Source organism: Ochotona curzoniae, unplaced genomic scaffold (assembly GCF_017591425.1).
Source record: "Ochotona curzoniae isolate NIBS_2020 unplaced genomic scaffold, NIBS_Ocur_1.0 scaffold_2587, whole genome shotgun sequence".
NCBI lineage: Eukaryota > Metazoa > Chordata > Mammalia > Lagomorpha > Ochotonidae > Ochotona > Ochotona curzoniae.
The window spans coordinates 6,090,192-6,112,596 of record NW_024467096.1 but is presented as its reverse complement, the minus strand read 5'-3'; the positions used below and the strand labels follow the sequence as shown (position 1 = coordinate 6,112,596).

Sequence of the window (22,405 nt, the reverse complement as noted above, 5' to 3'; positions counted from 1 at the left end):
CATCTGTCAGTTAACTCCTCAAATGTCCGCAACAGCTAGGGCTGTACCAGGGTTTCCCACCTGATGGAGGGGACCCAAGCTCTGAGCTATCATGCACTACCCCCAGCACGTGACTAGCAAGATGCTGGCACTGCAGCAGCACTAACACTTGGTGGGAGGCTAGAGCTGGAAACAAAGCCAGACTTACACTCGGCTGCTCTGTGACCTGATGCAGGCTTTTCAGGTCTTAACCTCTGATCCCTAACAGCAATTATTTCAGTTGTTAAACAGGTCCTTGGGCCCAGTCTATACCTGTGGAACTGGGACTTCCCCAAAAGACAACAATCTGTACAAAAAGTGGCCCCAGATGATTCTCTCTTCAAAGCTAGAGACACTCTGAGTTAAAGAGCCAAGATTCCCATCAGGTAATGGCAAAATCTTTCCCATTCAATAACCCTGGGTCCATTTCTTGGCTCTACCATTTATCTACATATCTTGGATAAGGTACTTGCATTTCCAAATCACAGAGGTTGGAATCTATGTCTATCTAGTTTGACAAAACTGCTTTTTAAATGCTATTTATTCCTCATTAATCTTCTCATGACTTTATATAAAGGGGGGGGTCTTTAAATAGTTCGTAGAATATGCAAATTATCTTCTAATTTCATTTGTCAATGCATTTTTTGAAATTTCTTGTATACACACACACAATTTTCTTAATTACTCATCAGTCAGCCTGCCAAAGAGGATTTAACAAGCTCAGTTCAGTGGGTTTATTCCTGGCAAGTGAACAAGCATCACTTTCTTGTTCAAGAAAATCCCCACACTGGCACAGGCACGGAGGAGCAGGAAGTGAAACTGCAGCCTGAAATGTCTGCATCCCTTAATGAAATGCCGAGTTCAAGTCCCGGCTACCCCAAACTTCTGATCTGCTCCCTGCTGAGCACTTCGGAGAGGCAGCAGAGGACAGCCCACGTGCTTCGATTCCTGCCACCCACATGGGAGACGCTGCTGCAGCTCCTGACCACTGGCTTTCTAATCCGTTATGGAACCAGTGCATTTAAGACTGATCTTTCTCTTGCTTTCATTCTGTCTTTCAAATAAATAAACCTTTAAAAAAATACTCCTATCCCAATGTTACTAAATATGCTTTAAGAAAATGTGAAAAAATTACAATGTTATAATATCTAATATTATAGATTAGATAATATTATCTAATATATATCTTTATTGAAGATATAGCATGCTTAAGTTTTTTTTTTTCCAAAGAAAATTCCTTGGTCTCGTGCAGTGGTTCAACAGGCTAATCCTCCAGGTATAAGCAGCAGCACCACATAAGAGTGCTGGTTTACATCCCAGTTGCTTCACTTCCATCCAGCTCCCTGCTTGTGGCAGTGGAAGATGGCCCAAAGCCTTGGGACCCTGTATCCACGTGGGAGACCTGGAAGAAGCTCCAGACTCCTGGCTCCTGGTTTCGGATCAGCTCAGCTCTAGTCACTGTGGTCATTTGAGGTATGAAACAGAGGATGGAAGATCTTTATTCTCCTCCTTTTCATAAACTGGGCTTTTCATATACTAGACTTTCCAATATAAATAAATAAATGTTTAGGAAAAAAAGAACATAACCAGAACAGTTTTTAAAATTCCCTATAGCTGTACCTCTGTTATGTTCTTCTCTCGTAATGAAGCCAATTCGTACGGATCCACAAGAAGTCCTGTCGGGATGTGCTGTTTAATTAATAGTCGGCAGGGCTGTAAGTCCTCGCCACTTTCTCCAAAGTTCACCTTTATCGAAAGGTCTCTGTAAGATGAATATATTTAAAGTAAATTTCTTCCTACAATTATTAAATGAGATGACACTATATTAATAATAATGGAAACATTCTATTTCAAATTCATTTCCAAAACATAGCTGTTTCAAAACTTACATCATAAACCACATTACAACATTACTATGAAAATAAACAACTACCAATGGAAAAGGACAGTCCAAAAATATCCGTACATATTTTTCAATAAATGTACTAATCTAATTGGATAGGGGAAAGACCAGACTCTTCCACAAACAGTACTGAAACAATTACAAATTAATATAGGGGAAAATGAACATTGATCTCTACCTCACACCATACAGAAAATTTAACATAAAACAGATATAAATTTGAGTGTATAACTGCCTCACATCTCTGCTTGGAGGCAGATCTCAGACCACAGTACAGGGAAGGAACTGAAAGTTTGGCATGCTGGTCTTGCTAAAACTAGGAACTACAGATAGACGCTCAGGGAGACTGAAGTGGAAGATAGGGAGAGAGGGAGAGAGGGAAAGAAGGTGAAAAGGAGAGAGGGAGAGAGAGAGAGAGATCAATCTTCATAGCAGTGCTATACAATCAAATAGCAATTTCCAATATTAATTACTTTGTACGGCCATATTTCCTTGATACCACAACTAGAATAAGGGATTGCAAGAAAAGTACAAACCAACAGCCCTGAGGAACATCAGTGAAAATCCTGACTAAATCAAATCCAGCAAAATTTCAAAAGCACAGCAAGTACTGTTATGCAGCAAATTAAGATGCCACGTGTGCCATTCATATCCCATATTGGAGTACCAGTTCATGTCTTACCCACTCCATTCCTGATCCAGTTCTCAGCTAACCAGCCTGGGAAGCAGTAGCTGCTGCCCACATGGGAGACCAGGGAGGCCCAGCTCTGGATGCTGCAGCTGTTCAGCGAGTGAAGCCAAATAATGGGTGGAAGATCTCAATCAATATCTCTCTGTTGGCCCAGCATGGTAGGCTAGTGGCTAAAGTCTTCGCAATGCACACACCAGGATCCCATATGGGCACTGGTTCTAATCCCAGTGGCCCAGCTTCCCAGTCAGCTCACTGCTGGTGGTTTGAGAAAGCAGTTGAGGATGGGCCAAAGCCTTGGGAACCTGCACCCATGTGGGAGACCCAGAGGAGGCTCCTGGCTTCGGATTGGCTCAGCTCCAGCTGTTGCAGCCACTTGGGGAGTAAATCAGTGGACAGAAGATTTTCCTTTCTTCTTCTTCTTTTTTTTTTAAGATTTATTTATTTTTATTACAACGTCAGATATATAGAGAGGAGGAAAGACAGAGAGGAAGATCTTCCATCCAATGATTCACTCTTCAAGTGAGCGCAATGGCCAGTGCTGTGCTGATCTGAAGCCAGGAGCCAGGAGCTAGGAACCTCCTCCAGGTCTCCCACACTGGTGCAGGGTCCCAAGGTTTTGGGTTGTCCTCGATTGCTTTTCCAGGCCACAAGCACGGAGCTGGATGGGAAGTAGAGCTGATGGGATAAGAACTGGCACCCATATGGTATCCTGGCACATTCAACGCAAGGACTTTAGCTGCCAGGCCACTGTGCCGGGCCCCAGGTTTTCCTTTCTGTCTCTCCTCCTCTCTGTATATCTGACTTTTTAATTAAAAAATTTAATTTTAGAAAACATCTCTCTGTCACTCTGTCTTTCAAACAAATAAATCTTTGAAAAAAATGCTGGCATTTTGAAAGTCTCATGCAACTCTGAGATTTCTATTTTCTGAAGCAAGCCATATGTGTTTTGTCAGTCCATATTCTTGGTTTTATATATTCTTCCATTCTGGGTATTTGTGTATTAGAGAGCCAGTTGTGCCATCACAAGAACCTCTTCAGGTACTTCCTTTGTCCTTTTTAAAATAAATAATGATTACACTGTCAGGTTTGCATTACTTAGCATCCCCTATTCCTCTGGAAATTCAGGCCATGAAAGCAGCTTTATGAATCCTAATTACTGCGAAGATAGCAGTGTGTACGTGGCATAATTACTCTGCCATTGCCTAAATCGTGTGTAGAACTCCACTTAAAACTTTCAAAGGTGTCTTTCCACCATCTTCCCTTGCAGAATCAACTACGCTGTCTTACAGTCACAGCTCCTCTGACGAAAACTAATGCCCAGGTAGATCACTTGTCTCATTACTAATAACAGTTGTCATTTTTTAACCTTTCACTATGTGACAAGGACTATGTATTTTAATATAAATCGTACTGCTTTGATTTCTTTGAGAGGCAGCTGGACAGAGAGAGAAACAGCTGGTGCTTGCTTGCTAGTTCACTCCCCAAACACCTGCAACAGCTGCCCAGGCTGAAACCAACAGCCAGGAATTCAATCCAAGGCTCCCACACAGGTAGCAACGACTCAGCTACTTGAGCTAGCCCCACTGGGAGTTAAAATCAGAAGTAGCGCTGAGACTTGAAAGCAGGCACTGGGATAGGGATGTATGCATTCCAAGTGGTACCATCTTTGCACCAAACATCTGCCCCTTCACACTGCTGTTTTAACCATTGAGTCAAAGTATGGCTCACATCTGAAAAATCTGTCACGCATATATTTTAAGCAAACGGTTATTTCAATTTAGCCATATTTCAATTATCAATTTCTTTTTTATGAAAAGAGTTTTTTTTTTTAATTTGAAAAGTATAGTTATAGAGAGAAGAGAAAGACAGAGAAACAGAGATCTTCTATTAACTGGTTCACTCCCTCAAAGGGTTGAAATGGTCAGGGCTGAGCCAGGCTCAAGCTTGGACCCAGGAGATTCATTCCAGATCTCCCACATGGGTATAGGGGAACAAACACTTGAGTCATTCTCTACTGCTTTCCCAGGTGATCAGCACATACCTGGACTGGAAATGGAGCAGCAGACACTCAGATTGGTACCCATATGGGATGCCAGCATCACAGAGAGTGACTTTTCCTGCTATACCACAACATTAGTGCTTCAATCATCAATTTCTTACTGCAAATCATGATACACTAATTTTTTTGAAACAAGAATTTATTTCCATTTGAAACAAAATATGAAAAAGAAGAGATATTCCTACTTAAATCAACCTTTTTATAATACTCTGATCTCTAGGGTTTTTTTTTTACTTATTTTTATTATTATCATATTATGATACAGTTCCACAAGCCCTGGGATTTCCCATATCCCCTCCAATTCTCTCCCCCCTCACTGAGTTCCCCTATATCATTACTATAGTATAGTTCTTCGTACACAGTCATATGTCCATAATTGCAGGCATGGACAATGGCAGAGAGTCCAGCATCCTATTGTCAAGATATAGTAAGCAGTTTCATTGGGAGTTCATCTTTGGAACTGGAAATAGAGATGCATACTGCATTGTACCCCCACATCTGGATATGATAGTTTCCATTACACAGTTACTATACATCCCCCTAAATGAAAAAACAGACTAGAAAATCAACAACAGGAAGAAAAATAGAAATTTACAATGCCATGAAGTTAAATTACATGCTGCTAGATATGTCGGTCTCCATTACACAGTTACTATACATCCGCTTAAATGAAAGGCCACAAAACAAAATCAACAACAGGAAGAAAAGAAAGAAATTAACAACACTATGAAGTTAAATAACATTCTACTGAATGACTAATCTGTCACTGTCTTTATTTCTTTGTTGTTATATTTTAGAAAATCTTTTTTAAAAAATTATTTGCAATTTTAAAAATTGATTACATAATTGAAAGGGATGCATATCCATGTCAGCCTCTGAGGTGTGTAGAAAGTTGGGTGAGATTAATGTTTCAGTTTTTTTTTTTTTCCCTCTAGTAACCATGGCAGGAGGGGTATGGGAATGAGGAGGAAGGGAAAGGAGCTGCTTCTTTTAGATGGTTGGTTGACCCGTTCTGTCTTCTCTCTTTTCTTTGTTATGGTTCTGAGTCCAGCATTTAGATTAGGAAGATCTCCAAAGAAACTTCTTGTATGTGCTAACAAGTACAGGGCCTGGCACCGTCCATCGCTCCAATCAGCTGGTGGTTGCAATTCCTGGGTTGGTTCTGTTTTCACTCCCGTCTTCCACTGGAGCCAATGGGTGTTGCAGTCCAGTCTGGTTCTGCCCAGCACATACTTGGCCCTCACATAAACCAGCGGGAGCTGTAGCCTAGGTTGGAGCGACCCACAATAACCCCAACCAGGCCCACCCCCTACCCTGGTTTGCCAGTAAGTGTAGCAGTAATCCAGTCTGTCCCACATCCCATTCCACCCCAGCCGCTGTCTTAGTTTTATGTCCTCCCGTGGAAGTGGTAACCCAAGAGGGATGAGCCCACTATTTCCCTCCCAGGCCTCTCCCACTCCCAGATTCCAGTTGATGCTGCCCAAACAAACCTCGTCCACTTTAATTTTGTTTGCACCAGTAGGAATAATCCGCCCAGCCTGGCTTTTCCCTGATCTAGTCCACATGAGGCGCACAGGTGTGGTAGCTCTGCCTAGTCTGGTCTGCCCCCATCCCAGCCCATGCTCTCCTGCGGAAGTAGCTGTCCAGCAAAGGAACCCTCCCTTATTCCCCTGCCAGCTCTGCCCACTTCCTTGCTTGTTCTCAGGCTGGTTGGGCGCTGCGGTCCATTCTGGTACAGGCAACCTCACCTCGGCATTCCATAATGTGCACTAGTCTTTGTTGCGACCGACCCTGGGTCGACCCACACTGGTGCCTGGATTTGCCAGTGGATGATGTGGACAGATTCAGCCTGGTTTTGCCCCCACGTCTGCCAACTGTATGCCAGTGGGTAGGTTTCCATGGCCTTTTCTGGGCTGTTTCCTATCATGTTTCTTGCGTTTACCTGCTGGGTCTGTGTCCTGCCAGAGGAGTTGCCCAGGCTCCTCCATCAGAACCTCTCCCAATGCCAGGTTTCACGCTTACCAGTGGGTCCATGAGCCAACCCTACTCAGTCCACCTCCTGTCATAGCAGGAACTGTGGCTTTTCCTGACTGGCCTTCAACCCAATCTGGTTCTTGCTGTTGGATGTTCCAGCCCAGCCATGGTTTGTCCATACCCACGTATGGCTCACACATGGCTCAGTAGGGGTTTGAGACCCTGCCTAGTCCATCCCACATCTGCCCTGGTCCTCCAGAACACCAGGGGGAGTCGGGGTCCGGCCCAGTTCGGTGCATCCAATCCCAGTCCACACTTGTGCCAAGGGAGACTACAACTGTTTCCAGATCAGAACGCAGCCCCCTTCCAGGCCACGCGCCTCTTGGTGGGAACCTCAGCCCAGCTAGGGTTGTCCCCTTTGCTCCCCAACCGGGTCCGTTCCCAGGCATAGATCACATGCCTGCCAATGGATGCTCTGACTCAGCTTGGCACAACCCCTCCCCTGTCCCGAACTCTGCCTTAGACACTGTGGCTTAGCGTCCCAGGCTCCCACAGACCAGCAGGTACAAGAGCCTAGCTCGGCATGACCTCTGCTCCCTCCTGGGTTCTAGTTTTACTTGTGGGCTAAGGTTTGCTCAGTCGTGCCTAATCTACTCTGTTCCATTACCAGTTGACACATTGGCCAACTGTTGGAGCTACTTGTGCAGGGCAAGCCCCAAGCCATAGCTTCTGCATGACTGGTATTTGGTGCTCAGAATTATTAGTGATTACAAGTTTTGCTAAGGAAGAGTTACTGCCTCTTTCAGGTCCAAGAAGCACAATGGGTTCAACCTGGAGCTAATTAAGCAGCAACTCAAAGAACCAAATCCCCAGAGCTCCCCAGCCGGGCGGCCAGCAGGCGGAGCCTGGCACCAATGGCGCACTGGCCGCCCGGGGAGGATGGCTCACCATGTGCCCATGGCGGCCGTCCGGGATCCAGGCATGAGACGCCCCGTCCTGAGACCCACCAGCTGCCAGGAGGCAGCTGGAGGTTTAAATAACCCAGGCCCAAGGTCGCGCCCCTCCCAAATCCCATTCACCGCCCCATGAAGGCGGCGGGTGGGCCCCGGACCTGCCCAGTCCCGGAGGCCTCCCCCCCTCGGTCTACTCACCCCGAAGGAAGCGGCCCCCGAAACCCAGCAGGCCCGGGGAGGACGGCTCACCATGTGCCCATGGCGGCCGTCCGGGATCCAGGCATGAGACGCCCCGTCCTGAGACCCACCAGCTGCCAGGAGGCAGCTGGAGGTTTAAATAACCCAGGCCCAAGGTCACGCCCCTCCCAAATCCCATTCACCGCCCCATGAAGGCGGCGGGTGGGCCCCGGACCTGCCCAGTCCCGGAGGCCTCCCCCCCTCGGTCTACTCACCCCGAAGGAAGCGGCCCCCGAAACCCAGCAGGCCCGGGGAGGACGGCTCACCATGTGCCCATGGCGGCCGTCCGGGATCCAGGCATGAGACGCCCCGTCCTGAGACCCACCCAGGAGCTGCTTCTTGTCATCAAACTACATCAACACCTGGGGATAAGGGATGATCATTTGATCATGCCTTAGAAATCCCATGTGGGGAGGAGTTTTCTGAGGGTGTTACCTGAATGGGTTTGATAGTTTTGAGACATTGTTAGCCCTGCTGCACCAGGGTCTAATGGCTAACCAAGTCCATCTTAGTGCATCCACAGATCCAGACACTTGCTGCAAAGCTTGGTCAGGAGAGTGGTTCTAATCCGTTTTGCCTCCTGTTCTCTGATTAGGCTGACATTGTCTTCTGACGGTCTAGATGAGTTGACTGTTATGTCTCCTGTGTGCATCTGGGTATGTGGTCCACAGACATTATCAACTTAGTACGCCCAGTCCCAATACATGTGCTCCAAGGTCAGATCACATATCTTGAGGTTTTCCCTGAAGATGAGGTTTGAGCCCAGTGGTCTAGCTGGGGAGTCCCCAGGAATTCTTGCCTGGAAGGTCCTCAGACTTGACTGTTGTGTGCACTAATCAGTACAGGGTCAAGTTCTGTTTGCCTCCCATACCAGCCTACAAACATACCAAGCACGCAGCTCTCTGGTCTGTCCCACCCTCAGTCCCATCTCTCACATAAGCCAGAGGGTCTTGCAGCCTAGCCAAGCCTAGCAACCTCAAGGTCTGGTTCTCACATATACCAGTAGGTGCTGTGGCCAAGGTGGGACAATCAAGAATAATCCCCACCAGGCCTACCTCTATCCCCACCTTCTGCGCATGTTGGTAGGTGTTGCAGCCTAGCCCGGCCCAAACTGCAAACAACCCTGGCTCTCATGTAAACTGTAGGGTGAGTGGCCCACCATGGCCTGCCCACCCCCGACCCCAGCTCTCATGTTCACCAGCAGGAACTGTGAGCCAGCTTAGCATGACCCATTCCGTCTTGGCACTCACCAGCAGGTGCTGCAACCTGGCCCAGCCTGCCCCTCCCAGGTCCAGCTCTCATGTTCACCAATGGGAACTGCAGCTTAGTTAAAGATTCCAAAGTTCCCCCATCAGGCTCACTACTAGCCCTAGATCTCACACATCATGGCCAGCACTGCAGCCCGGCCTGACATGGTCCACCCCCAGTCCCAGCACTTGCTGAGGGTGCTGTGGCCTAGCCCAACCTGGCCTATTCCCAGCCCCAACCTTTGCATGTGCTGGTGAGTGTTGTGACATAGCCCAGCCTAGCCTGCCCCTAGACTTAGTTCTCACATGCGCTGGTGGGTTCTGCAGCCTGGCCCAGCCCAGATTGCTCCCAGGCCCAGCTCTCACAGGTTCCGGTGGGTACCACAGAATTATCTGGACTGTCCCACCACCAACCTCAGTTCTTGGGCATACCAGCAAGTGTTGCAATCCAGCGGGGACAAGCTCACAAAATCTCTACTGAATATAACCCCGTCCCAATACACAGTGGGTATTGCAACCCAACCCTGCCTGGCCTGCCCCTCAGCTCTAGGTTTCACACGTGCCAGGGGGCGATACTACTTAGTCCAGCCCAGGTCTCCTACGAGGGTGGATGCCCAGGCATGTCCCTGACGAGCCCTCCAAATTCCCCTTTTTAAACCACCCCATCTCAGCTAACCCTCAGTTATCTGTGAGTGCAGTGGCTTGGTCTGTGGAAGCCCCCCAAAAAGGTCATTCCACATCTGTCAAACACTCCCTTAGTGGCCCCTGTTCTAATATGTGCTCAGACTCCCTTCCCTGGGTAATTTGCTGCCCTCCCTGCATGGCCTCGTGGCTTTCAGAACTGAGGTCACATGGTTCCTGCTTGGCTACCCTCTGCCTCCAGGCTGTGTGGCCCCTATGAGGTAGACATGTATGCAGAACTCAACAAGTTGGGCCATTATTGTGGTACACAGTGGCTTAACCCGTACCTTACATGAATGCTGGTTCAAGTCCCAGATGCTCTATTTTTGATCCAGTTTCTTGCTAGTATGCCTGGAAAGCAGCAGAAGATGTCCCAAATGCTTGGGTCCCTGCCACCCATGTGGGAAATACAGGTGGAATATCAGACTGCCTGACTTGACCTGGGCAGTCCCAGCTGTTCTGGTTGTTTGGGGAATTAACCAGTAGATGGAAGATTTCTCTTTGTCCAAAAATCCCTGTCTATATATCTATCTTTGCCTTTCAAATAAATAAACCAGAGAGAGAGAAAAAGAAAGAGAGAGAGAAAGCCAGGGAGGAGTTTTCCATCCACTGGTTCATCCCCAAATAGCTGTAATAACTAGGGCTAACCCAGGCCAAAGGCAAGAGTTTCTTCTGGGTTTCCCACGTGTGTACAGGGCCCAAACACTTGGGCCATCCTCTGCTACTTTCCCAAGCAGAGAGCTGAATTGGAAGTAGAGCAGCCAGAACTTGAACCAGCACCCATATGGGATGTTACCATCACAGGTGGCAGCTTCACCAGCTATGCCACAAAAGTGGCCCCTAAATAAATGAATCATTAAAGGAAAAAAAAACAGGGAAAAAAACCCTCAATGGGTAACTTACCTGTGGAAACCATCTTTCAAAATTTCTTGCTTTACAATAATTTCAGAACATGTGGCCCTTATACCTGTAAGAACCAAAAAGATTACATTAAATAAGTACACAGTAAAAGAATATTTAAATAACTAGAATGAAATCACTTCATTAGGCTTTACCTGCCTATAAAATCTAACCAATCTAAAACCAGAAACTTTTTAAATTAAAGCAGTTTAACCTAAACATAAATCTATTTCTAGTGTTGCATAGTAGTTAACTTTGATTTTAGAGTTTTCTTTTTAAAGATTTATGTATATCTATTTGAAAGAAGATCTTGCATCCGCTGGTTCATTCCCCAAGAGGCCACAACGGCAGAGGGGAGCCGATCTGAAACCAGGAGCCAGGAGCTTCTTCCAGGTCTCCCATGTGGGTGCAGAGTCCCAAGGTTTTGGGCCATCCTCAACTGCTTTCCCATGCCACAAGCAGGGGAGCTGGATGGGAAGTGGAGCAGCCTGGACACGAACCGGTACCCATATGGGATGTACATGCTTGCAGACAAAGGAATGGCCAATTGAGTCACTGAGTTAGCCCCTCATCGTGTTTAATTTTAATGAGGTTAGGGAGGAAGGCCCAGCATTTTTCCTTAAGGCCTAACATCTAACGACATATTTAAATAGCAGGAGAGCAAGCTTGGGGGCAGCGTTGTGGCACACTTATGCTACTCCATACTGGAGTATGAGTCCCACCTGCTCTGCGTCTAATCTGGCTCCCTGCTAATGCATCTGGCGAAGGCAGCGGAAGATGGCTTAACTGCCTGGGTCCCTGAAACCACATGCAGTTCCAAGTTCCTGGCCTTCTGCTGCGTTGCAGGTAACTGGAAAGTGAACCACCCTCTCCTTTTCTTCCAGGTAGATAACTAAAGCAAGTCCTCACAAACGATTCTTTTCTCTTTTTGACCTTCGGTTTTAATTCACTCCAATCAGTCCTGAAGCCCATGGCCTGGCGCCAGGAGCACCTGCGCACACCGGCGCTTGCCCAAGCCCCGCCCACGCCGGAGCCCCGCCCCCCCTTACCGTCCGTGGGAGCGCCGTCAGCGGAGGTCGCGGCTGCCGTGCGGCCGAGCTCCACCGCCGCGCCCAGCAGCAGCCAAGCGACCGCCCAGACAGCCCAGACCGGAGCAGCCAGGACGCCGCAGGACGCCCGCCCGAGAGGGGCGCGCGGGAGCGAGGCGCCGGCCGAGGAAGCAGCCGGCAGCTGACTAGGCCTGAAGCTCGGCACGCCCGCACGCCCGCGCGCCGTGTCTTCCCCCGCACTACCCGCGGCTCCCGCGCTCGGAAGTTCCAGCCTCGCGCGAGGCGGTGAGGCGGTGAGGCGGGGGCACCGGGCCCTTTTTCGTGCGTTCACGGCCCCGGGGGCGGGGCGAGGAGCGACGCCGGCGTGGTGACGTGCGTCCCGGGCTGTTGCTGTGGGAACGGCTGGGCTGGGGTTTGGACCTTGAATCCCGCACGCCGCGACGCTGCCCGCCGGCTTCCGCCTGCGCTGCGGGCTGTGGGCACGCCGACCCTGGAGGAGGCTCGCTCCACGGTGCGGACACGGAGGCCGTGGGGTGGTGGCCTCTTCCTGCAGCTTCGGGCCTCGACTGCGACGCGGGTGTCCCTGTGTGCGGCCGTGGGGGTGGACGTCGCCGCACCTGAGGGTTTGGACGTTGTCTCGCAGGAGAGGATGCGCTTTCCATTCCTTCGGGTAAGGAGACCAGCTTTGCACCAGAGGCGCGCGAAGCTACATCTACCCATTGGGCAAAATCTGTATCCTCATGGCGTGTGTAGTGGGGGTAACCCTGCAGGATTCTGGCAGTTCCTGCTCTCTGCAGAGAAAACAATTCAAACCCAAGTAGAGGAAAGAGTGGACGCGCCTTCCCTCTTCCTGAATGCCTTAGCTGCAGGGCCTGGGCCTCAAAGGGGGCTTGTGGCTGCAGGCAGATCTGAAACGGGGAACGGTGCTGTAAGCATGGCAGACAATTGGAAAGGCTTTCTGGAAGACCTTTCCTTGTGGAGAGCAGTGGGCCAGAGGACCAGTAATTTTGGTTTGTCTGACTTTTTAAAAAATTACTTATTATTGTTATTATTATTGGGAAGGCAGAATTATAGAGAGAAGGAGAGACAGAAAAATCTTGCATCTGCTGGTGAATTTCCGAAGTGGCTGCAATTTCTGGAGCTGAGCCTATCAGAAGCTAGGGGCCAAGAGCTTCTTCCATGTCTCCTACTTGGGTAGAGTCCCAAGGACTTGGGCCATCCTCCGTTGCTTTCCCAGGCCATAAAGAGGGAGCTGGATGGGAAGTGGAGCAGCTGGGACACGAACTGGCACTCATATGGGATGCTGGGCACTTGAGGGTGGAGGATTACCCAGTTGAACTATCACGCTCATCTGGTTTGTTCAGTTTTTGCTCTCTGCATCTTAAACCTTTACATTCTCAGAGGAGCACAGACATTTATATATAGATATACATAGAGAGAGAGAAACAAGAAGGGAGAGTAAAGTAGCGTGGCATGCAGAGTGTGTTGGATTTATGTTCAGTAAGCTTTCCTACAAAAGTTGTTAACATTGAATTGTAAAGAGAGGCAAAGGGTAATATTGAGTGAAAAGGAAAAGGCTCGAAAAGGCGGGATTACTGTATCTGGTCAGAGGCAGAATATACTCATTTGCAATAGTAGTACTTTTATATATTACAAATTTTCTATGTAAAAATTCTTATGTCTGACAATGAGAGCTGCATGGAATAGGTTATGGTACATCCATAAGACACTTGGAAATCTGGTAAAAATTATATCTTTTTTTTTTTAAAGATGTATTTATTTTTATGGGAAAGATATACAGAGAGGAGGAGAGACAGAGAGGAAGATCTTCTATCCGATGGTTCACTCCCCAAGTGGCCTCAATGGCCAGAGCTGAGCCAGTCTGAAACCAAGAGCCAGGAGCTTCATCCAGATCTCCCACACGGGTGCAGGGTCCCAAGGCTTTGGGCCGTCCTGAATTGCTTTCCCAGACCATAAGCAGGGAGCTGGATGGGAAGTGGAGCTGCTGGGATTAGAACCTGCACCCATATGGGTTCCCGGTGCGTTCAAGGCGAGGACTTAAGCCGGTACGCTATCGTACAAGGCCCAAAAATTATATCTTAACAAAGTTTAATCACAAAAGGAGTTCTTAAGTTTCAGTGTAAATAATCTGCATGCTAAAAACTAAAACTGTGCCTCGAAAAAATGCCGGAAGTAACTAGGGTAGTTATTTTCTTTCCTTTCTCTTTCCTTCACCCCAATTTTCCAACAGTGAATTATGTAGTTATTGTTAGGAATAACTGTGTTTGCAGGACAGGCTTTTCTAGCCATTAACATGGTTAAGGTGCTGGGGATGCCTTCGTCCTGTGGGAATGCCCAACCTTAGATGCACGCTCCAGTTCCAGATTCCTGCTCACGCTTATCCTGGGAACAGTAGTGGTGGCTCAGGCAGTTGATTGTAAAAAACCTGGCTTGAGTTACTGCCTACTGCCTTTGGCCTGGCCAAAACCTACCCCACCCCCTTCCCCTTGCCAACCTTGGGGAATTAACTGACTCATGGAAGGTCTCTTTGTCCCTCTCTGCCTTTAAAAAGAACTGTTTATCCATTTGTTTGTTTATTTCCTTGAAAGGTAGAGTTTGCAGAAAGAGAGCTTACATCCCCTGGCCCACTCCCAAAATGACCGCAGTGGCCAGAGCCAGGCTGGTCCAAAGCCAGGGCGTCATCCAGGGCTCCCACATCGGTGCAGAGGTCCAGTGATTGGGGCCATTCTTTGCTGCTTTCTCAGGCACGTTAGCAGGGAAGTGGATTGGAAGTAGGATGCCCTTAACTTGAACCAGTACCCGTATGAGATGCCAACACATGTTGCAGGCAGCAGCTTTACCAGCTATACGGCAAAGCCAGTCCTTTAAGAATAGATTTTAAGACAAGGATCTTTTTAAAAAGTATGTTTCTGGGGGTGATTGTCCAACAGAACCAGGTTTGTAAACTATGGCACTGTACCTCAAAGTGTTTTTAATGTTTGCAAATCTTTCTAGAATATTATAGATAGGGGCTGACAATTGTGACATTCCAGATAAAGCCACTGTCTGCCATACCTACTTTCCTCTTGGTCACCAGTATTCTTCTAATCCAGCTCCTTATCGATGATCAGGGAAGGGCAACAGGAGAAGGCCCTAGTACTTGGTTCCCTGTCACCTGTGGGGAAGACCTGGAAGAAGCTCCTAGCTCCCCGCTGAGCCTGCTCCTGCTGTTGCGGCCATCTCGGGAGTTAACCAGCAGTCAGATGATCCCTCTTCCATTTCCTCCATCTCTGTGTGTAACTGACACAAATAAATAGATATTATTTAAAACGGAGTGTTAGGGCCCAGTATGATGACTCGATGGTTAAATCCTTACCTTGCAAGAGCTAGGATCCCATCTGGGCACCTGTTCACATCCCAGCTGCTTCACTTCCCACCTAGCTCCCTGCTTATGGCCCATATGGGATCCTGGCGCTTGCCAACGCCCTGACCAAATCGCCATCTGAATGCAGGCTTGGATCCTGAGGACCATGAGGTCCAAACTGTCCTGACAAAATGATCCTGTGCCAAGACAGGGGAGATACCTGAAGAGACATATCTGCCATTTGCTTGTTCGTTCCCCAAATGGCTGCAACAGCTGAGCCAGTTTGAAGCCAGGAGCCAGGAACAACTTCTGGATATCCCACACGGGTGCAGGGTCCCAAGGCTTTTGAACTGTCCTCCACTGCTTTCCCAGGCCACAAGCAGGGAGCTGGATAGGAAGCAGGGCCTTCGGGATTTGAACCGGCACCCATATGGGATCCTGGTGCGTGCGAGGCGAAGACTTTAGCCGCTACGCTATCGAGCTGGGCCCAAAAAAATCATGTATTTTTAAAAGCCTCCTACATAGGCTGTTTCTCCTTCAGGTTAGGCTTCTGTTTTAGTCAGACTTCTAGACTATAAATGCTTGCACAGAATTGCTGAGGCTATATCTTATGTTAGTACATGAGGATTAAAACAGCATAGGAGTGGTGTTTACCTTATGGGTGCCAACTCATGTCTCAGCCACTCTGCCTTGAATCCTTTGCCTTGCTCTAATGGCCTGGGAAATGCAGCAGCAGATTGACCAAGTGTTCGGTCTCCTGCCAACCTCATGGGAGGCCCACCTGTAGCTGCTGGCTCCTGGCTTCAGTCTGGTCCAACCTGGCCTTTGTGGCCATTTGCAGAATGAACTAACAGATGGATGCTCTCTCTATATCTTTCTCTTTCTTTCTCCTGGTAACTCTGAATTTTAAAATAAATAAATTTTAGAAAAAGAAAAAAGGGTATGGACAGAATGCCTTCTGTACTCCAAGTGTGCTGCCCTCATGGCACATACAGACCAGAAGGAAAGAGAGGTTACAGCAAACTGGATGAGTAAAGTAATTGGGAAAATTCAAAGAATATAGGTCTAGTTCAGTGATCCTCTCAGAACAAATTGTTTGAATTTATTTCTTAAGATTTATTTATTCTATTTGAAATGCTATTTATAGAGAGAAGGAGAGACAAAGAGATCTTCCATCTGTTGTTTTAGTTCTCAAATGGCTACAGCAGCCAGTCTGGTCCAAATCCATGAACCAGGAGCCCCCTCTGGTTCTCCCACTCCCCTTGCAGGAGTGCAAGGACTTGAGCCATCCTCTGCTGCTCCCAGACCATAGGCAGGGAGGGAGCTGAATCAGAAGTGGAGCAGCCAGGACGTGAGCCAACACCCAATGGGGTGCAGATCATTAGCTTGCTAAGCCACTGTGCCAGCTCCAAAGATGAAAAAAGAATAATACCTTGATGTAGAGGGGAGCCTTACTAACCGATAAAGAGGAAAGGCCCTGTTGATCGCTTCTAGGGCCAACTCGGGCTCATCCATTGTCTTTGTTGTGAGTGCAGTACACAGAGAGGTCTAGGTGGACACTTGGTCATCCAGCTCATATGTAAACAAACTTAGGTCTTTCCATGAAGCAAAGACTCTGAGGAATCCACCAGCGGTAACCCCAGGCCGTATGGAACTTTGAGGGTGGCCCCTAAGGATTGGGGTTCCCAGCCTGGGAAATGCCTTTGGGCTGGACTAGAGCCAGATTTGCTATAAAGGAACAAGAAAGGGGAGGGAGATGTATCTCACTGTGCTCTTTTTCCCTTTAGCAGGAAGTGAGTGTGCAATAAATACCTTTTCACCAGGTTTCCTCTGGTTGACCCCGAAGCCTGTGTGAATGATGTGTACTGCCAAGAAATGTGGAATCAGATTCCAGCCTCCCGCCATTATCTTAATCTATGAGAACGAAACCCAGGGGAAGCGTCGACAGCGCATCATGCCCGTCCGAAACTTTTCAAAGTTTTCAGGTATCTCCCTTCTCTCTTGGCACAGCATCATTTTGTCAGGACAGTTTTGACCTTGTGGTCCTCAGGATCCGAGCCTGCATTCAGGTCAGGGCATTGGCACGTGGGCTTGGGGAAATTACTTAGTGTACGTGAGCTTCGTTTCCCCAATCTGTCAAAGGGAATTCATTTTTTTCCAGTTTGAAACTTGATGATTATTTTGAGTTGTATGGATTAAATGTGATAGCATAATTCAATGATATTCTCTCCTGCTATTTTTTATTTGTAGCCTCTCCCCGCCTTTTAAAAATTAGAACCACTACTGGGGGCCCAGCACAATAGTCTAGTAGTTAAAGTCCTCGCCTTGCACTCACCAGGATCCCATTTGGGCACTGGTTCAAATCCCAGCAGCCCTGTTTTCCATCCAGCTCCCTGCTTGTGACCTGGGAAAGCAGTCGAGGATGGCCCAAAGCCTTGGGACCCTGTACCCCTGTGGGAGATCTGGAAGCGATTCCAGGCTCCTGGCTTCAGATCGGCTCAGCTCTGGCCATTGAGGCCACTTGGGGAGTGAATCATCGGAAGGAAGATCTTCCTCTCTGTCTCTCCTCCTCTCTGTATATCTGACTTTCCATAAATAAATTAAAACAAAACAAATCACTATTGCTATCTAAAGGCTGTAATAAAACTATTTTGCTCTGATTTTCCCTAATTGAAATTGTTTAACATCTCCACAAAGTGATTTTTTAAAAATTGTTTCTTTTTATTGGAAAGTCAGATATACAGAGAGGTAGAGAGACAGAGAGGAAGATCTTGCATCTGTTGATTTACTCCCCAAATAGCCACAACGGCCGGAACTGAGCTGATATGAAGCCAGGAGCATCTTTATTTATTTATTTATTTATTTATTAAGATTTATTTTATTTTTATTGCTAAGTCAGATATACAGAAAGGAGGAGAGACGTGAGAAAGATCTTCCATCCGTTGATTCACTCCCCAAGTGACTGCAATGGATGGTGCTGTGCTGATCCGAAGAGCCTGGAGCCTCTTCCAGGTCTCCCATGCAGATGGAGGGTCTTAAGGCTTTGGGCCATCCTCAACTGCTCTCCCAGGCCACAAGCAAGGAGCTGAATGAGAAGCAAGGCCGCTGGAACAAGAGCCAGTGCCCATAGGGGATCCTGGCACATCCATGGCGAGGATTTTAGCTGCTAGGCTACTGTCCCGGGCCCTCCACAAAGTTATTTTAAGTTAAGCAAGCAAAAAGTTAGTTCCTGTGGTCATTATCTCCTAGCCGGTTAAGCTGTCAACTGTTCCAGCCATGTTCCATACAGAAGTTCCAGTTCGAATTCCAGCTACTCCACTTCCAGTTCAGTTCCCTGCTAATGTGCCTTGAAATAGTAGGTGGTGGTTAGTTACTTCTTGAGTCCTTGCCACCACATGTGAAACCCAGATGGATTCCCTGGCTCCTGGCTTCAGCCTAACCCAGGCATAGCAGTTGTGGCTAATTTGGGCAGTAAACCAGTGGATTGAAGATAATTTTTCTCTCCCTGTCATCCAGCTTTGCAAATAATAATTTAAAAAATTATTTCTCTCCTTCCCCCACCACCTTTAAAAAACCAAGTATGAAGGAGTAAGTTCTATGAAAGAGTTCATTCCAGAGGCCAGCTTTATGCACATTGGGTTAAGTAGCTCCTTAACCTGCTTACCATAGAACAGTGCTGCTTCAAGTCCTGGCTCCTCCTGCTTCCAACTGGGCTTCTTCTTGGTGCCTGGGAAAGGAACAGATGATGGCACAGGTGGTTGTGTCTCTGCCATCCTGTGAGAAATCAGGGTGGTGTTCCTGGCTTCAGCGTGACCCAGCCTTGGCTGATAGCACACGTGGGCAGTATACAAGCAAATGGGAAATTTCTCTTTTTGTCTCTTTTTCTCCTCTCTGTCACTCTGGCTTTCAAATTAAAAAAAAAAAATTTTTTTAATATTCCAATGAAGACAATTAGTCACTTAGTTGTGAGGGAGATAATACTTTCAAAATTCAGAGTTTTTGACCCTTGCATTAACTTGTGGTGTGCTTATTATTTATGATGTATAGAGTGTATATGGAATGCAGTTTTCTCTCTTCTTCTAGACTGTGCCCGAGCAGCTGAGCAACTAAAGAATAATCCCCGACACAAGTCTTACCTGGAACAGGTGTCCCTGAGGCAGTTAGAGAAGTTGTTCAGTGTTTTACGAGGTCACCTGCGGGGGCAGAGTCTGACAGAAACCATGGACCAAATTCAGCGGGAAACAACCATTGATCCCGAGGAGGACCTGAACAAACTGGATGATAAGGAGCTTGCCAAGCGGAAACGCATCATGGATGAACTCTTTGAGAAAAACCGGAAGAAGAAGGATGACCCAAACTTTGTTTATGACATTGAGGTTGAGTTTCCACAGGATGAGCAGGTGCAGTCATGTAGCTGGGACACAGAGTCCGCTGATGAGTTCTGACATAAAGTCCTCGGAGAAGTGATGGGCAAGCAGAATGTCCCTGTTTAGGCAGAGCATGCATTGGTTCTAGAAAAATCTGTCAAAAGCACGAAATGTATGTGTTGGGTCGTAGTTGGATTGACCATGTTGCTTTTCAAAAGCAGGACATTTACGTCGACAGGGTAAGTGCATAGAGACTATCGGACATTCCATATATCTGTTCTGTATAGCAGCTTGCTTTTAATGAGGTTAAAATCTCAGTATAAGTCAGAAGCTTTTGCAAAGGTAATGATGTCTGTGTTAAGGAGATGAGAGCCAGGTGCTTGATAGAGGCTAGAACAGGTCAGAGCTTAGATTGTAATAGAGTTGGATGGTGAAGGGGCAGGTAGGACTTTGTTCCTGGAAATCATAGAATGCAGTAGTAGTTTGTATGGGGAAAAGAATGATTGAGAGATAAGAAATAGACACTTTTACTTGAGGAGCAGTGGGCAAATTATAATTGGACAATATTGGAAGGCATGTACAATTGCCAGGACGTTGTCATGGATACACCATATCTATGCCTGCTGACATTCAGAGTAGAAGCATAACCCTGCGAAATGCCCACAACTGCACATGTGTCACCCAATGGGTATGACGGCCAGCAGGGGAATTCTGCCCCGTCATGTCAGGAAATACATAACAGGCATTTCTGAAATCCGGAACCTCTTCCTGTAAATAAGGGGTTTGTTTATAAAATGGGAAATCCACCTATAATAAATGAACAATAGATACTGCCAGTGTGGGCCTGCTTATGGTTGGAAGTCTATAAAGACACAATCTTTGTTTAACCAGGTTATCTATGTAGAGATACGTTTATTCTTATTGGAATATTTAAATGGTAGAAATCCTGTGTTTTCTACAAGGTAATATCAAATAAAACTATAAGAATAATTATTCACTGTTCTAATCTGTTCATTCCTATTAATACGTATTTCAGGATTAGAGGAGTATGATAAATGCATAGATAAAATACTGGGATGAGAAGTACTTGGCATACTAAGGAAGAACAGGGGACCAGCATGGCTAATGCAGATTGAGCCATCTTTCCCAAGCCATTAGCATCAAGCTGGATCAGAAGTGGAGTAGGAGCCAGCACCTTAGTATAGCAACTTAATCTGCCTGTGACAATGACATCCCATATGGGTACCAGTTCATGTCTCAGCTGCTCCAGTTCCCAATCCAGCTCCCTGCTTATGACCTGGGAATGCAGCAGAAGATGACCCAAGGCCTTGCACCCCTGCACTCAAATGAGAGACCTGGAAGAAGCTTCTGGCTCCTGGCTTTGAATCAGCTCAGCTCTAGCCACCATTGCAGCCATGTAGGGTGTGAACCACTGGATGGAACAGCTTTCTCTTCTCTCTGTGCCTCTGCCTTTTACATAAAAATAAAATAACCTTTAAACAAAAATAGAAATGGAGCAGCCAGGACATAAACCTGCACCCCTATGGGGTGCTAGCATGGCAGGTGGCAGCTTAACTTGCTATGACACAGCCCCATGAAAGTTCTTTATTAAGAAAATTAGTTCTTTTTTTTATTATTATATCTTTGACAATCTTTACATAGTTAATTAGGATAAAAAGGTTCAAGGGCTATAGGGAAGTGGGTAAGACTATTATTTCCATATTGTTTCCTTTATATATCTGAGGTAAAGGGGATATTGAGGGAGAAGCCCCACCCAGGCTCCCACCCACCCAAGGTCCCAAATGTGGGGTATGCTCTGAGGTACTTGCTCAAGTGGTTTTGATAGATCACCAGTCATGAATCGCTGTCAATCTCGCCACTCCAAGCACGACAAGGTCATTGAAGAATCCACTGATTGGCATAGTCCATCATAGAGTCTCCATTTGTCCAGTATTTCACTGCCAACATATAGCTGAGGTGGTTGATTGACTTGTTCTGTCTTCTGTCTTTTCATGGTTAGGGTTCTCAGTCTTGATTGGGGAGATCCCCAAAAAACTTTGTCTGAGGTGTTCCCAGCCCAGATTCTTGTGTGTACTAGCAAGCAAGGGCCCGGCACAGTCCATTGCCCTGATCACTTGGTGGTTGCAATTGCTGGGTTGGTTCTGCTTTCAGCCCGGACTTCCACTGCAACCAGTGAGTGTTACAGTCCAGCCTGGTTCTGCCCAACACATACTCAGCTCTCACATAAACCAGTGGAGCTGCAGCCCAGTCAGAGCGACCCGCAATAACCCCCACCAGACCCGCCCCCTACCTTGGTTTTCCAGTACGTGTAGCGGACTAGTCCAGTCTGTCCCACATGCCATTTGGCTCTCATACATGTCAATGGGTATTGAAGCTTAGTTCCATCTAACCAACTCAACTATCCAGCCCTCACGGATGTTGTTGAGTGTCTCTCTGTCTAGTCACTCTAGCCCCGTCCTAGTTTTTGTGCCCTCCCATGGGAGTGGTAACCCAAGAGGGAGGAGCCCACTACTTCCCTCCCAGGTCTCTCTCACTCCACTCTCCAGGTGGTTCTGTGGTTTGACTTGACAGAATTAGCCCCCAGTGCCAGCTTCTGCTAGCTAATGCTGCGGCTAAGCCCAAACAACCCTCATCCACTCTAATTTTGTTTACAACAGTAGGAATAATTCACCCAGCCTGACTTTTCTAGTCCACATGAGATGTACAGGTGTTGTAGCCCTGCTTAGTCTGATCTGCCCCTTTCCCAGCTCATACTCTCCAGTGGGAGTAGCTGTCCAGCAAGGGAACCACCCTTTATTCTCCTGCCGGCTCTGCCTCCTCCCTTCTTGGTTCTCACACGTGCTGGGTGGGTGCTGTAGTCACATCCGGTACAAGCAACCTCACCCTGGCATTCTGTATTATGGACTGATTTTTGTCACGACTGAACCTGGCCCGACCCACA

The 22,405-nt window shown here is 47.4% G+C and overlaps 2 protein-coding genes and 1 pseudogene across 3 annotated transcripts in view; 2 read left to right on the top strand and 1 right to left on the bottom strand.

Moving 5' to 3' along the window:
- The window catches only part of PIGX (phosphatidylinositol glycan anchor biosynthesis class X), a 27,893-nt gene extending 11,302 nt beyond the window's left edge, over nt 1-16,591 (bottom strand). The window contains exons 1-4 of the mRNA XM_041002569.1: nt 16,536-16,591; nt 11,713-12,329; nt 10,667-10,730; nt 1,639-1,780 (exon numbers count right to left, since the gene is read on the bottom strand). Of these exons, the coding sequence (XP_040858503.1) occupies nt 1,639-1,780; nt 10,667-10,730; nt 11,713-12,329; nt 16,536-16,591 (879 nt within the window). The remainder of the gene's footprint in view (nt 1-1,638; nt 1,781-10,666; nt 10,731-11,712; nt 12,330-16,535) is intronic.
- CEP19 (centrosomal protein 19) lies at nt 11,788-20,436 on the top strand. 2 transcript variants are annotated; one of them, XM_041002777.1, is made up of 4 exons: nt 11,788-11,997; nt 12,356-12,382; nt 16,900-17,061; nt 19,160-20,436. In XM_041002777.1, exons 3-4 carry the CDS (start codon nt 16,932-16,934, stop codon nt 19,519-19,521), a joined length of 492 nt encoding a protein of 163 aa, XP_040858711.1. In that variant the 5' UTR covers nt 11,788-11,997; nt 12,356-12,382; nt 16,900-16,931; the 3' UTR covers nt 19,522-20,436. The 2 variants fall into 2 exon arrangements, with proteins under 2 accessions (XP_040858711.1, XP_040858710.1); XM_041002776.1 differs by lacking the exons at nt 11,788-11,997; nt 12,356-12,382 and having other exon boundaries at nt 16,357-17,061.
- The window catches only part of LOC121171086, a 25,007-nt pseudogene continuing 22,215 nt past the window's right edge, over nt 19,614-22,405 (top strand).